Below are 15,113 nucleotides of genomic sequence, written 5' to 3' on the forward strand. Positions count from 1 at the left end.
GAATGGATTCACTAATGTTCCACCTTGAGTCCCAACACTTGCCCCAGCTAATTGTGAAGAACCTGGGATAATTACTCCATGAAATGATTTCATTGGTAACATTAATTTAGAAATAGTTGGCTTAATTAATTTTGTCATTTATGATAAAAATAAAATTACATAATTTAAATTTTTTTCTTTTTCATTTTCTCATCCTGTTTTGGTTTCAGCAACTTTTCAAGTTGTTGTCTTGTCAGTAACTTGAATTTTAACTTTGGATCAAATATTGGGTTTCCATCTTTATCTCTTCTAATAACACCATATGGTAGAATCTTCATTTATACTAAAATAAAAATTTAAATTATGCCATTCACTCTTTCAGTCCGTTCTAAAGTTTGTTTCACAAACATTGAGCGTTCATTGAACTCTATACCATGCGAATACAGTCATAAATGGTGGCATGTATTCTTTACTTTGTCCTGTTGTTTGTGTATATCCTGAAACGAAATGTGTATGGTTTCCTTCTCCCTGAGTGTCACTCCAGTAACAATTTATAGCAAACTTAACGTCGTCTTTAACATCATATCCTTTACCTTTTGTCATTCCTGACCAATCCCAATATCTATGCCTATGCCAACCTGCTTGAGATGTGCTTAAATCTATGTAGTGACTATGTGCAGGTAAATTTTCACCTGTAATTGTTTTACTTCCACCTGTTTCCTTTGAAGAGTTTGCACAATACAAAAACCTGTCGACTATTTGTTCCCATGCACCAACACCAAACATTACTTGAGGACCTCTTGCATCCATAGATGTATAAATAGAACCTACTGGGTTCATTAAATCAAACATATGAGATATTATAGGATTGTCTCTTTTGAACTTAAAATATAGTGCAACTATTTCGGGTTTTTTCTGGTTTGTGTTAGAATATTTTTTATAATATAATCTTATGTTTTCAGGGTAGGTAAAATCTTGACTATAATATTTATTTCTGTCATCTGTATAATAATATACTATTCTCGTTTTTTCTATTGCATTATATCTTTTATATCTATAATAATCTAAATATAATGTTAGCTTTTGTTCATCTACATGTGGTGTTCTGACGTCATCTCCATAGTCATAATAATATGGTGCTGGAGCTGGGTCAGGCAATGCCATATCTGTCATTTCATAAACTCTTAAATATTTCTTTTGTTCGTCTCCATATAAGTTTAAGTAGCAGTTGTTGACTAATGGAACTTTAACTTGTGTGCCATCATTCTTTTTATAACTTACATACATTTCATTGTTATTTTTCGGAATGAGTTTACACCGTGTACCATTTTTTAAGGACTGTACAAACTGCCATCTAAAATATTTATTTTCTTCATTGACAGAAAAGTCACCAACAATAGTTTCAATATTTTTGTTGTTCCTATCAAACTTTGGTATATTTCATTAACATATTCCTTATCTGCTTTCTTCTCTAACTCACTAGCCACATATTCCTTATCCGCTTTAAGGTCTAAACATCCTGAAACCCATCCTGTATCAGCTTTAGTTTTAAAAATCTTCGATGTCCATTCATGATACCATTCAACCCTTTCTTTAATTTCATTATATTTTTCATTAACATATTCCTTATCTGCTTTCTTCTCTAACTCACTAGCCACATATTCCTTATCTGCTTTCTTCTCTAACTCACTAGCCACATATTCCTTATCCGCTTTAAGGTCTAAACATCCTGAAACCCATCCTGTATCAGCTTTAGTTTTAAAAATCTTCGATGTCCATTCATGATACCATTCAACCCTTTCTTTAATTTCATTATATTTTTCATTAACATATTCCTTATCTGCTTTCTTCTCTAACTCACTAGCCACATATTCCTTATCTGCTTTCTTCTCTAACTCACTAGCCACATATTCCTTATCTGCTTTCTTCATTATGTCATTTAGGAAACCTTTTATGAATTCCTCATTTAAATTAAATCTTCCAATCTTCAAAACTTTGGGAAATGCATTTAATGCGTAATATCTTTGTTCTTCTGGTGGAATTGATGTTATATCATCCGTTATACCTTTAATTTTTGAATTCATAAATAAAATTTCTTTTATATTTGATATCACTGCACCACCTTTGCAAACGAATTCGAAATGGTCATTTTTCAATACTATCTCCAAATCTCCATATTTCAACCTTTGTGTTTGTTCTGCCGTCTTTGAATTATATGCATATATGGCGTATGTAATGGTTTGAAGGACCTGGGTGCTTTGTGTCTTAAGTTGTTGTGGTTGTTGTTGTTTAATCATTTATTATGATTTAAAAATAAATATTTAATCCGTTATCTCATCAGCTATTTTTTCTATTTGAAATTGCCATAATATTTCATTCATAAATTCTAAATCACAATCAAATAGGTCAGTTATTCTAAATTTAATATTTGATAAATCTTTTGAATGAAGAATAAATGAATTCCCGGATAATTGAAACGGATATGATAAAGAAAATGTGTTTAAGTTGATGGATAAAATGTTTTGTATTGATGGGTAAGAGTTAGGGTCTAATGTTTGATGTGAAAATCTCATTGGGGTATTAACTTTATCACATTTGATTAAAATGAAATTGGAACCAGTGTCAGAATACAAAACATCCCCAACATCTTTTTCAAAATTTAATATCCCCAACAATGAACGAAAATGAGGAGTACAAAATTTAATTTTCAGCGGGAATTTAATAAGGTTATTTATTTCATCAAGTTCAAAAAGTTTTTCAGGTTTTGATTTAAAATTTTCTTCATACCATACGATAAATGATTCATTTAAATAACTTAAAATCATATTAATATCCCATTTCGTTATCACATTATTTATATACATATCACACGTTTTTTCATGGTCATCTTTAATAAATGATATATAATCTGAAGGGTCTAAAAGAATGGATTAAATTTACCACTCACAGAAACGAGAGTAACATTATAAATTCCGCTAACTGTTAAATTTAATTCACAACTATTATTCGAAATAATATTGATAATTGACATTTTTATTACGATTAAAAATATGGTAAAGCGTTATTTTCCAGTGATAAATAAAACTAGAATAAGATTACCTCAAGAATTCATAAATTCAACGAATAAGAAATTCATTCATGTTATAAATTTTAGTGTTTTCAGAAAATATGAGTCGATGTCATATTCATCATCGGGTTATATTTCACTTCATTCAAATTTAGTTCAATCAAACCCATATAATGACCATTTCATAAGATTTTCAGATGGTATTAAAAATGCAATTGATAGATTAAAATATGAACAGATTGACAATATCGAATTTTTGGAATTTTGGTTTAAATATCCCGATGGAAAAAAGATTGAAGTTAAAGATAAAGCTGATACTGTAACAAAAACAATTACAATGACTGATCCAGATAGTGGGAAACAAAAAGAAATAAAACAAACGATAGAAACTGGTGAAAGGTCAATTATTATTGATTATGATTCAAAGGATTATTATTCGATAATGTTAATGCTTGAATATTAAATAGCCTTAACAAAGAATTTTTCAAGTGATATTTTATATTCATCAACTATTTTATTATAAATATCATTATATGTTAAATGAAGTTCAGTTGTTGTCCCATTCTTTGATATCTTAATTGTGCTAATATCCTTTATAGGATTTATTTTTGCAACTATTCCACAGCATGAAACCTCATCATCTATGAAAAATTGAATCTTAACGTCTGAATCTTGAACATCACAAAGAATGGCGATAATGTGAATTAATGATTCATAAGGTAAAATAATTAAACCGGATTGATCAATTAAATTTATTATTGAATCATAATTATTAATTATTATATCACGGTAAATTTTCATTAATTCAAAATTAATGTCTATTTTATATGGGTTCTCGATGTTTGATGAAAGAAGTGCTGGGTATGTTGGATAAGTGGGAATTTCAACAGGTTCTTTACCAGGTTCAGATAAAATGATTGGGTCTTCATTCTCCTCATTCTTCGGTAAGTCACGAGTTAATAAATTTGGTTGAGTTGCTGACCTTGTTAATTCAGGGCTAACATTAACTTTAACATTTTGAATAATTCGTGATTTATCATCATTTACGTTATAACCAACCGTAATCTCTGCTTTTGCGTTAGTGTTCTTTTGACTAGTGAAACGTCTTCTCATTTATAATCGAATAAAAAAATATATTTAAACTTTTATTTTGCTGGAACTTTTGAATCTATTATTCCCTGTATTTGTTCATGAAGTTGATTTTTAGCTGTTTCATCGAAATTAATAGACCGAATATATTCATTAATTGCATTCTTATAATCAACTGATTTCTCAAATTTTCTTTTATCTGATTCCTTAACTAAATCATAAGTTAAACCTCGTTGCTGATATAATGGTTTCATAACTAAATCTTTGAATGCTTGAGATAAAGCACCTGATGCAATTCTTGCTACTATAATTGGTTGAAATTGCTGTTTAAGTTCATCTTTAACATTTGCGAAAACTGGATCGAATAAAGCAACTTTAAAGAATTTCTTAGCTGAAATTTCGGGTCTAATATTTGCATATTGACCATCAAACTGGTTAGAATATCGTGGTAATCCATCCGGTCCCTTCTTCAATAGCATTTAATTCTTCATTGAAATAAGAATATGGATTATAACGGTATGAATTAATTGGACCATTTTCACCTTCTCCAATGTATTGTTTAACAGCTTTTCCATTTTCATCAAATTGCATAGGATAATGTTCATTATATGCTTTACGTTTAGGATAATCAGATAGTTAATTTATAACCATTTATGACTTTAATATTACCTTGTCCATCAGTAACGAAAACTTCATTTATACCATCAGGTTTTCCATTTGGACCCGTAATGTCTGCTTCGTGTGCTTCCCAATTTGGACCATGACGTTTGGCATATGCTTGAGCTTCTGGTAATGTTAAAACGTTTCTCATTTGTTTAACATCTTTTTGAAGACCAGCAACAATATGAACTAATTCTTTCATTCCATCGGAACTTTCATAGTTCTATTATATGCACCCCTTTTGTTTGTCCCTTGTTTTAATGGAACCTGTAAAGATTTGCTATTTCTGTCATGTTTAATTATAAATAAAAAATAAAAATTAATTATAAAAAGTTAATCAAATTTAACACCCCCTTTATTTAAATCAACTATTATTTTTCCATGTTCACCTAATTGCTGATATTGTGTGTAAAGTTCATTAATGCTCATTGGTAAATTCACTTGATAAAGCATAACGTTCAACTGTTGACGACTAAACCCACTGAAAATGAAAAGTGTTGATAGATTTGATTTAATGTTTGTGCTTAATGCTTTGAAATATTGAACAGCCATAAAGAATGAACACTGAATGTGTCGACATTGAGTTAATAACTGATTAAAATATGATTTCTCATTTGTTATTAGTTTTGATTTCACTGCATCATCTAGAAAAATGAGTGAATGCAAAAATTCTTTATCAAAATTTGAAATGGAAAGTGTTTCAAATAATTCATCCTGTTGTTTATCAATAATTTTATCCTCTAATCCTTGCTTCTTGATTGTATTATATAATTCTTTATACATTAAAAAGTTTTTTAAATAATCTTCTGCTTCTTCTTGTGATAAATAAATAATTGGAATTTTGATTAAATGCTTTAAAGATTCAAATGTATCATCTGAAGGTGAACCTGAACGGTTGATATAAATTAACACATGTGAATAGGGGGAAGTGTTAGCAATAATGATAATTTGTTTTAATATCGTTAATGTTTTACCTTTATTTGTTTACCAATTGCTGCAGTGATTGAATTTAAGTAACATTCAGAATATGGAATTTTCATTAATTTTTCCTTAGATAGAGCATTTTATTATCACTCAATGCTTCATTAATCATATCATCTACGTATGTATTATATACTCCTGCTAATTCTTCATAAGGGGTGGATGAATTTAAATCCATTTAATCAAAAATAAATTTATAATTTTAAACATTTCTATTCATCAATATTTCATCATATGAACTTCTATACTGTGGTGGTGTACCTGTTGGATGATATTTCAAACCTTCATCCGGTGTCCATGTCCAATATGTAGTCCTAGTAAACCAAACCTGAGGAGGATTTGTCACCTTTGAACAGTAAGTGTCATTTTCACCCTGAATGATTGGATAAGCTTTCACTTGTACTGTAACTTGTGAGTTGAAAGTTTCTAATCCATCAAAGAATATACCCGCTCCATCACGTTGAACTGGAATAGTGCATAAGAATGAAGTTTGGTCTTTCCATGTTCTAGCTAATGGCGTGCCATCATCTGCATTCAGTGGTCTAGTTAATGAGTCCTCGTATTCTTCCGTGCATTCATTCACTCCATCTAAATCAGAAGCTTGAAGCATACGTGTAAAGAATATGTCACCCACTGTGGTCATCGCTTGATCGGGGAAGTTTCTGGAATCTATAGTGACCTGAAGACCTCGAAGCATTGGATTTTCTAAAACTGTTCTTTGCATTGCATTCTTCGGAAATGTTAACACAACATCTGTAACATTATGAAGAGCGTATGAGAAATCTGAGCTAATACCTTCAGGAGTGATGCAACCTCCATTTAGTGAACGAACGTCAATATGTTGAGCTGGAATCATGAATGGATCTTCCTTACTGAATAAACGTGGTATTGCTTTAACTGATTCTTCAATTAAACCGTATCCTGGTGTAATACATTTATCCTCTAAAACTTCCATCTTTGTGCATGAAATAATAACGTCATCAACTGTTGCGTCAGCAGATGTAGCGGCTAAGCTTGTAATTAATTTGGCAGGAAGTCCGATTTGTTGGAATTTGCGATCATATTTATAAACATGATTCATAATCTTTTCATAATTTTCATCAGTTATCTTTTCATAAACGTAATTTTGTAAATCAGCAACTCTTAACGGGTCAACCTGACAAAATACTAAAGTATCCCTGAAAACATAATATTTAAGAATGATATCACCAAATGATTTAGGATAATCATCGAACGCCTGAAATGCTAACAAATCATTTACCGGAATAATCATATCAAAAGTGACATCAACTTCTTTATTTGCGTTCTTGAAAACTTCTGAAGGGTCAATATATTTACCACATACTGAGTTATCATATTTTTGAACATTATTATATAACGAATGAACAAACTTTTTAACTTTCCTTTCTGATTTTGGTTTATATGTTGCAAATGCGAAAGATTCACGGGCGCAATCCATCTGAAGATAACCGGCATCACCTCTTTCAGTTTCTACTTCTAATTGTTTAAAGCTTTGATTTGATGATTTGTAACCAACGAATAAACGCATGCATTTAAAAGCGGCATCACATGCGAAAGCTTTATTTGAAACTAGAGTTGCTTTAACTTTGCGTTTAATATATGTGTCACCTAATTGGTTCACATCATGAGCCGGATTTATAATTCTTAAATGAGTTTGTTTATCATCAAAATATGGAGTATCAGAGTCATAGCATGAACTTTCAAGTTCTCTATAATATCTTCTACCATCATTCTTTGCGAATATTTCATTTATCTTTTCGAATGAATGAAACACATTTCCATTAATCGGTTTAGTGTTTGGCACTAAATAGTTAGTCGTCATTTATTAATAAATAAAAAATCAAAATTAAAAGATGAAAATGAATTTTTAATTTTAATGAAATAATTAACTATGGCTGCGGGTATATTTAAGAAACTGTGGGATAGAGTAAAAAGAGGGGCGAGTAAAGTTTGGGAAACATTGAAGAAGGGAGCAAATTGGATATTTAAGAATAAAGAAGCAATTAGTGACGTTGCTGAATCAATAACACCAAAAGCTGCCCCAATAAGAGAAATTTTAAATAAAGGAGAAAAAGTTTATCAAAGACTACAACCGATACTAAGATAAAAATAATATTTATTTTTCCACTATTTACCACCTATTTTATTAAGTATTCCTTCAGCAATTCCACCAATTGCGTTACCTGCTTGTGCTCCCATTGCCGGATTACCTGCTTTTGTACCTAATACCCCACCTATGATAGTTCCTGCCGTTTTCGCTACTGGTGCCAAAAAGTTTGCAACAGGTTTAATAACCTTTTTATAAACCCAACCTGCAGCTTTCTTAATTCCATCCCATAATTTTTTAAAGAATCCTGCCGCCATTTCTGATTTAATATTAATTAAAAAATATATTTTATCACTTATATTCTAATTTTTTATTTAATGATAAATGAAACCGATTTTAAAAATAAATGAAACAGAGGAGGAAGAAATAAGTGAAAATGTTCAACAAAAAATAAACGTTGTTAAACCAATTACTGAAATAAAAATTTTTTCATCTGTTGAAGAATTTAATGACTATTATGCTAATAATAAAAAATTATTTGAAGAATTGACAACATGTAAATTGAATAAAATGTTTAAAGTTGATGGATTCAAAATTTCAAAAATAAAAGGGTTGGTTAGTTTGAAATCTATTCCCCAATCAAGAATCACCTCATTAATGAAAATTGATGATTTAACAAAAAGAATAGAAGAGATTGAAGAAAGAATGAATCAAATAATTGATTTCATAAATTCAAATAATCATTAGTTTTGAATTTATTTTTCTCGTTTATGAGGTCTTTGATTATGACTCCATTGATTCCATTCATGATTTAAACAATGTTTAATTAATCACGGAATATCTGACATCATCTATATATATATAGCTTCTTTTATAAAAGATAAAATATTTTTTTTAATGTGTTTATTTCATTATGTATGGGCTTGAGTGTAAATGTCTTACAATTTTGAAATTTTTAAATCTTGATTTATTCAAAACGTAAGAATAAAAACCGTAAGAATCATACATTTTTTACTTCATATGTTAAAAAAAATGATACAAAATCGCTCGATATTGTATGAATTCTTACGTTTACAAAAAAAGTCACACAACCCGTCATATATACTACTGAATTTTATCAACTATCAAAAGATATAAAAAGGCTGCATGTTTTATTATTCTCATTTACAACCTGATAATTCTGTTCAATCTGATTCAAAAATTACGAATACCCAAAATTTGATTTAAATATGTACGTTAAACTTTACCCTGAAGTTGACCTTAAATTGTCTGATCAGTGCTGATTCTATATTATTGAGATTTTAACAAAATTACGTTATTGTTTCAAGAATTAGGTTAAAATAGAACACAATTAAAAGAAGATGGATATATTTTAATCATTGGATAAATAATAGAATAATGAAAATTAGACAAATTCTATTTGTTTTCAAGACGACGAATAAATTTGGATAAATAAATTCAATTATAGATTAATTGAGAAGGTCTAGATTGATTGATAAGTAGGGAAAACCCGTGAAATAATGAGCCGATCAAAGATTTCAATTTCGATACTGTCAAAAAATCTTTGATTACTATTTATGAAGAGTATTCTGTAATTAGTATTTATTAATTCAGATTTTAAGGATATTAGCTTTTGAAGGCTTTGAATTTTTGATAGTTCATTGTCAGAAAATATTGAATTAATTAGCCACATTAATGAAATTATGAATGGTATGAAAAATTATGATGAAATAATATAATTGTTTTTATATCAAAATTTCATCAGAAAATAAAAAGATGACAAATGTATAATTTCATACTATTACTTTCCGAATGTTTCGATATAAAAAATTTCTTGAACCAATCAAATTAATTCAGAAGAATTCAATTTTGGAAAAATTTTACCCAAATAACTGATACATAATAGATATAATATTCGTTACATTTTGTGAGAAAAATTTGAGCGCTCAGAATAGTTTTGTCTTTTCTAATTAATTGATGTTAGCTGAGCCAAAATCAGCTAATTCTCCTGATATATCTGAGAGCATTGTTCAGCCCAGTGATAATTTCAAAACTTCAATCCAGTCCTTAATTCAATGTTTGGATTGTCAATGCGAAAATGTTCTTTCCCTTCAAAGAATTGCTTCGCAATTTAATTTTTACAAACGTAGGCTATATGATGTTATCAATGTTTACGAGTCAATCGGAATTTGCAAAAAATTGAGCGTTGATTCATTATTATGGATTGGCTTTTCTAATGTCCTTCCAACATTAGAGAGATTAGTCCGCAAAGAACGTATTTTTGAAAAAGATTATAATATTGATAATTTATCTATAGAAGAAACATCTATCACGATCTCGAATCTGACACACAAATTTTTATTGCTATTTAGTGCTTTGCACCAAACTAGCATTGATATTAAACAGTGCAGTAAATTTTTATCAAAAAAGAATGATAAATTCAAAACAATTCTCTGCAAGTTATACCAGATAACATATATCCTAGAATCATCTAATATCATAGTCAAGTCCCAAAAACCTGGAGAAGTCATCCTTAATAAAGAATATTTCATCGAAAATCAAAAGATTTATATTCACCCATTATTGTCAATTGATGCACTCCTAAACAATTCAGAGAATGAAATTGATTTTTACGAGAAGAGAAGGAAATATTTCAGTTATGAAACGATGAGCGAAAAACAAAAATATTTTACCATGCTTTGCAGAGAAACATTTTCATCTCCTATGATATTGTAGGAGATCTTGTCATATATTTAATATAAAATAGTTATATATGTTATATCTCATATTTTTTTTAACCTAGACCACAAAATATAGTTGCAATTATTCTAATTTTATATGTTAATCATGGAATATGAATGATAATAAAGAGATTTCTTGAAATGAATTAAAAATTAATAATAATTTCATTGAAAAAACGTTGATTCTGATTTATATTAAAGTATATTAAATTTTGAATAAAATAAACACGCTTTTTAGCTTAGTTTTTCCTAGTTAAAAGGTGTTTTCGCAAAAAACCACTACTATTTATGTAGATTTTGAATAATATTTTTATAAATACAATTTTCTTTGAGTTTTTTTTATAAATTAAAAAAGTTCCACACGTCTATATTTTAGCTAAACAATCAAAAAATTCGTAAAAATCAATCAACTTTTGAAAATTGAATATCCAAATACTTCAATGAGTTTTAATTTATAAACTTCTTTCAATACATAATGTTTATGATCAAAACAAAAGCGAATCTCATTAGTAATATTGAAAAATTACCAAAAAGAAAATGAAATTACAATAGATATATCCTTTATTGAACTCTATAGATCAATTTAATACTTGATCTCCTTAACCTTTTCCCATGGGAGGTCGATATCTGTACGACCGAAGTGGCCATAAGCAGCTGTCTGAGCATAGATTGGGCGAAGAAGGTCCAAATCACGGATGATAGCGTATGGTCTAAGATCGAAGTTCTTGTTAACAATTTCGACAATTTCTTCGTCTGTCTTGCCCTTTCCTGTGCCGTATGTATCGACAAAGATAGAAAGTGGGTGGGCAACACCGATAGCGTATGAAAGTTGAACTAAGCATCTTGAGCAGAGGCCAGCAGCAACGAGGGACTTAGCAACCCAACGAGCAGCGTAGCAAGCAGATCTATCGACTTTTGATGGGTCCTTGCCAGAGAAAGCACCACCACCGTGAGCACCCCAGCTTCCATAAGAGTCGACAATGATCTTACGGCCGGTCAAACCAGAGTCGCCGAGTGGGCCACCGATGACGAATCTGCCACCTGGGTTGATGTGGAGGATTGTGTGGTCAACGAGTTCCTTTGGAAGAACTGGATCAACGACGTGCTTCTTGACTTCAACACGAAGCTTGTCTAATGTAACATCATCTGTGTGCATTGTAGAGATGAGAATTGTGTGGATACGGAGTGGCTTGAGGTGGCCATTTGTGCGCTCGTATTCAACTGTAACCTGTGTCTTGCCATCTGGGCCGAGGAATGGAAGTGTTCCATTCTTACGGACTTCTGTGAGGCGGCGAGCAAGCTTGTGAGCAAGAACGTGTGTAAGTGGGAAGAGCTCTTCTGTTTCGTCTGTAGCGTAGCCGAACATGATGCCCTGATCACCAGCACCTAATTCCTCAGCCTTCTTGTTAAGATGGACGGCCTGAGCGATATCAGCAGACTGCTGGCACATGGAAACCATGACAGCGCATGTGTCAGCATCGAAGCAAAGCTTGGATGATGTGTAGCCAATCTTACGAACGGCATCACGAACGAGTTTCTGATAATCGAGGTGAGCATTGGATGTCAATTCACCAAGAAGGCAGACAATACCTGTCTTTGTGCATGTTTCGCAAGCAACCTTTGAATTTGGATCTTGAGCGAGGCAAGCATCAAGAATTGTATCGGAAATAATGTCGCACATCTTATCTGGATGACCTTCTGTGACGGATTCACTGGTGAAGAGGAACTTCTGTGACATCTCTTTAATAAAAATGAAGAGCTATTTCCTTCAAATTATATTCTTCACAAAATTGAGAACCCGCACTTTGAAGCCAATCATGAAATCTAATCAACTATCGATAGGTATCAATGTTTCAAATTGAAAAAAATTAATAGCAATTTTGGTCAGATGACCGTCCAGATTTTTATCAACAAACAATTTTTTTTCGGAATGATATTTAAAACCATTGCATAAATACTCATTTTTCATATGGAGAAACCAAGTTATGAAGCTAATCCCTAAGAAAAAATCACCAGATTTCGATTCAAAATTCTTTACTTCATTGAATATTTTTAATTTTGGGAATTTTTCGAGTTAATACGTGATTTAGGTACGCCACATACAACAGCTCTAATATTTTAATTATCAATGAATTTTAAAAATATATTGGCCAGATGAACACTCAGCATCTATCTTAAGGCAAACCCAAATTTTAGCTAAAAGTGACAGGGAAAAAACGTTTAGTATTAAAAAAAAGACCGATGAGAGCTTCGTTCGAAATATAGAGGGAACTGAGAATGCGCAACCATTCTCAGGGAATATTGGATGCTATTCCCGTTCCCTCTGTATGGAAAATTGAGGTTTTCAAAGGAAGTTAAAATAATATCAAATTTATACTAATTTACTTCAAAATACAAAAGTATTTGACAGCTAAAATTAGTTACTTTAGCAAGCCTATCAATACCCTTTTACGATTATTGCTACTTTTTCGAAATAAAAGTAAAAACAAATTTATACTAATTTACTTCAAAATACAAAAGTATTTGACAGCTAAAATTAGTTACTTTAGCAAGCCTATCAATACCCTTTTACGATTATTGCTACTTTTTCGAAATAAAAGTAAAAACAAATTTATACTAATTTACTTCAAAATACAAAAGTATTTGACAGCTAAAATTAGTTACTTTAGCAAGCCTATCAATACCCTTTTACGATTATTGCTACTTTTTCGAAATAAAATAAATTTATTATCAAAAACCTTTTTTTTCTTAGTAAAAATAAACGAAATTTTTTACCTTATGAACTTTTGATGGAAATATGCAAATTTAAAATAATAAAGAAAGCCGCGAGCGAAGCGATCGGCTTAGTTCGAAGATTTTGATTCAAATCTTTGCTGATCTGTAATTCGCGGAAGCCGCGAGCGAATCGAGCGGCTTAGGTCTAAGATTTTGATTCAAATCTTTGCTTATATTCCTTAAATTCTTTATGAAACTCGCAACAGTTCCATAAAAAATTTCAAATTCTAAACTGTCGAAATTACCGATCGGTAATCACACCCTTCACGGGTGTGTCACTTTTTACAGATGTGTCACTTTTAGCTAAAATTACCCCTACTCATGGTTGAATTCAGAATTTAGAAACAAAGTTTAATTTGATATATTTCACCTCTATACAAGCTGCAATAACGCGGAGTATTATTAAAACATAATTAAATTCTCCAACACCTTATATCTATGTAAACGAATAGTGAATGATATGATAAAATCATATTTAAATGGATCAAGAGCATCATGAATATCTGAAATATCCATTATTGTTTCAACTCCCAACTATACACTATCATTTAATCTTATTCAGATTCATCATCATATGTAAACATAGTGTATGCAATTTTTGTATCTTTTTTTCTCACAAAGAGATCGTGTCAATTGTGTTTCTCCATCCGATGGTCCATTAAGCCTTTTTATCAAATTGATATAATCCTATGAAGAACATTACGCATGTTGATGATGCGTCAACCATTACATATGCGGAATAGAATAGTTATATTGCATTTATAGCTATTTTTTTCTCACATTATCAAAATATTTTTATGATTCTCACTTGAAAAACAAAAACAATTATTCGCATTGATTAATTATTAGTCTAAGATTCATTACACCTAAACAAAAATTTAATTCTTATAATATTTCCATATTGAAATCGCTTGCCACTACTTTTTATTTGAGATTTAATTTCAAGTGTTCAATGTAATTAAGATTCTAAATCAATTTCCTTCATGCCTATTTCGAATATTTTTATTTCATGATTTCAAGCAATAACAATATAAGATATCAAAGATACATGATTAATGATTCACTATAATAGAAACCGTTAAGTAGTGGGTAAAAAATATTTTTTCAAATTTAAAGCAGAATAAACGCGGATGAAATTCATTTCTGATTCAAATACATTCGTGAATTAATACATATTAATCTTTAAAAATACAAACAAAAACAAAAATAGTGCTAAAAAAGTTGTTGATTTCACATTAAATATAAGTCAATTGCAGCAAGAGTAGATGAAACCGGTGTAACTAAGTGACTATCATGATCATCTTCAATTGTTGGAACAGGAAGCTGACGCATTGAATTAAATGCCGGATCATTTTTTCTATTTATTCTTAGTTCATTAACTAATTTTGTAAGTGCTGCTGTTGGAACTGTGTTTGAGCCCTTCCTTGGGGTTTTGATTTTAGTTAAATTTCCGGATTTTGCGGCAGAGATTTTTCTTTGTGGCTGTTGTCTTGTGCTAGAATCATCGTATGAGTATGATCTGTTTCTTGAACTTTGGGAGCAATATGATAATTTATTCGTTGCACTTAAAGAGAGTTCCCACTGTGTTTGTTCCTTCATTCTTATAATTTCAGCATCTTTGCTCTTGTTCTTTTTCAGTGAGCATTTAAATAGCTCAGTAAGTCTCGAACTCTGCATTAAATTCTAATAAACAAATTTTTGAAGGAAAAACTTTTTATCTCAATTTTTGAGGAAATAAATTTTATATTTCAAA

At 30.4% G+C, this 15,113-nt stretch overlaps 9 protein-coding genes across 9 annotated transcripts, besides 2 other annotated features; 2 read left to right on the forward strand and 7 right to left on the reverse strand.

Moving 5' to 3' along the window:
- Nucleotides 1–5,829: part of a mobile genetic element that runs on past the window's edge.
- On the reverse strand, nt 397–1,266 carry TVAGG3_0445080 (phage tail repeat-like family; the record flags this gene model as incomplete). Its single annotated transcript, XM_051234366.1, has 1 exon — nt 397–1,266. One exon carries the CDS (start codon nt 1,264–1,266, stop codon nt 397–399), a length of 870 nt encoding a protein of 289 aa, XP_051104096.1.
- TVAGG3_0445090 (uncharacterized protein) lies at nt 1,311–2,276 on the reverse strand (the record flags this gene model as incomplete). Its single annotated transcript, XM_051234367.1, has 1 exon — nt 1,311–2,276. One exon carries the CDS (start codon nt 2,274–2,276, stop codon nt 1,311–1,313), a length of 966 nt encoding a protein of 321 aa, XP_051104097.1.
- Nucleotides 5,830–5,978: 149 nt separating the features above from the next.
- TVAGG3_0445100 (uncharacterized protein) lies at nt 5,979–6,407 on the reverse strand (the record flags this gene model as incomplete). The annotated part of the gene is made up of 1 exon (XM_051234368.1): nt 5,979–6,407. A coding segment is annotated over one exon (429 nt), but the record flags the coding sequence as incomplete, so codon positions are not given.
- Nucleotides 6,408–6,572: 165 nt separating this feature from the next.
- TVAGG3_0445110 (uncharacterized protein) lies at nt 6,573–7,619 on the reverse strand (the record flags this gene model as incomplete). Its single annotated transcript, XM_051234369.1, has 1 exon — nt 6,573–7,619. A coding segment is annotated over one exon (1,047 nt), but the record flags the coding sequence as incomplete, so codon positions are not given.
- A 69-nt stretch (nt 7,620–7,688) lies between these two features.
- On the forward strand, nt 7,689–7,904 carry TVAGG3_0445120 (uncharacterized protein; the record flags this gene model as incomplete). Its single annotated transcript, XM_001320681.1, has 1 exon — nt 7,689–7,904. The coding sequence occupies one exon, from the start codon at nt 7,689–7,691 to the stop codon at nt 7,902–7,904; it is 216 nt and encodes a 71-aa protein (XP_001320716.1).
- A 20-nt stretch (nt 7,905–7,924) lies between these two features.
- On the reverse strand, nt 7,925–8,161 carry TVAGG3_0445130 (N-acetylmuramoyl-l-alanine amidase family; the record flags this gene model as incomplete). Its single annotated transcript, XM_001320680.1, has 1 exon — nt 7,925–8,161. The coding sequence occupies one exon, from the start codon at nt 8,159–8,161 to the stop codon at nt 7,925–7,927; it is 237 nt and encodes a 78-aa protein (XP_001320715.1).
- A 1,615-nt stretch (nt 8,162–9,776) lies between these two features.
- Nucleotides 9,777–10,695, forward strand: TVAGG3_0445140 (transcription factor, enhancer of yellow 2 family; the record flags this gene model as incomplete). The annotated part of the gene is made up of 1 exon (XM_001320679.2): nt 9,822–10,580. The coding sequence occupies one exon, from the start codon at nt 9,822–9,824 to the stop codon at nt 10,578–10,580; it is 759 nt and encodes a 252-aa protein (XP_001320714.1).
- Nucleotides 10,696–10,818: 123 nt separating this feature from the next.
- Nucleotides 10,819–12,323, reverse strand: TVAGG3_0445150 (S-adenosylmethionine synthetase family; the record flags this gene model as incomplete). Its single annotated transcript, XM_001320678.1, has 1 exon — nt 11,169–12,323. One exon carries the CDS (start codon nt 12,321–12,323, stop codon nt 11,169–11,171), a length of 1,155 nt encoding a protein of 384 aa, XP_001320713.1.
- A 440-nt stretch (nt 12,324–12,763) lies between these two features.
- Nucleotides 12,764–13,681: a mobile genetic element.
- A 361-nt stretch (nt 13,682–14,042) lies between these two features.
- Nucleotides 14,043–15,101, reverse strand: TVAGG3_0445170 (uncharacterized protein; the record flags this gene model as incomplete). Its single annotated transcript, XM_001320677.2, has 1 exon — nt 14,591–15,037. The coding sequence occupies one exon, from the start codon at nt 15,035–15,037 to the stop codon at nt 14,591–14,593; it is 447 nt and encodes a 148-aa protein (XP_001320712.1).
- Between the last annotated feature and the right edge of the window lie 12 nt (nt 15,102–15,113).

Source organism: Trichomonas vaginalis, chromosome V, assembly GCF_026262505.1.
Source record: "Trichomonas vaginalis G3 chromosome V, whole genome shotgun sequence".
NCBI lineage: Eukaryota > Parabasalia > Trichomonadida > Trichomonadidae > Trichomonas > Trichomonas vaginalis.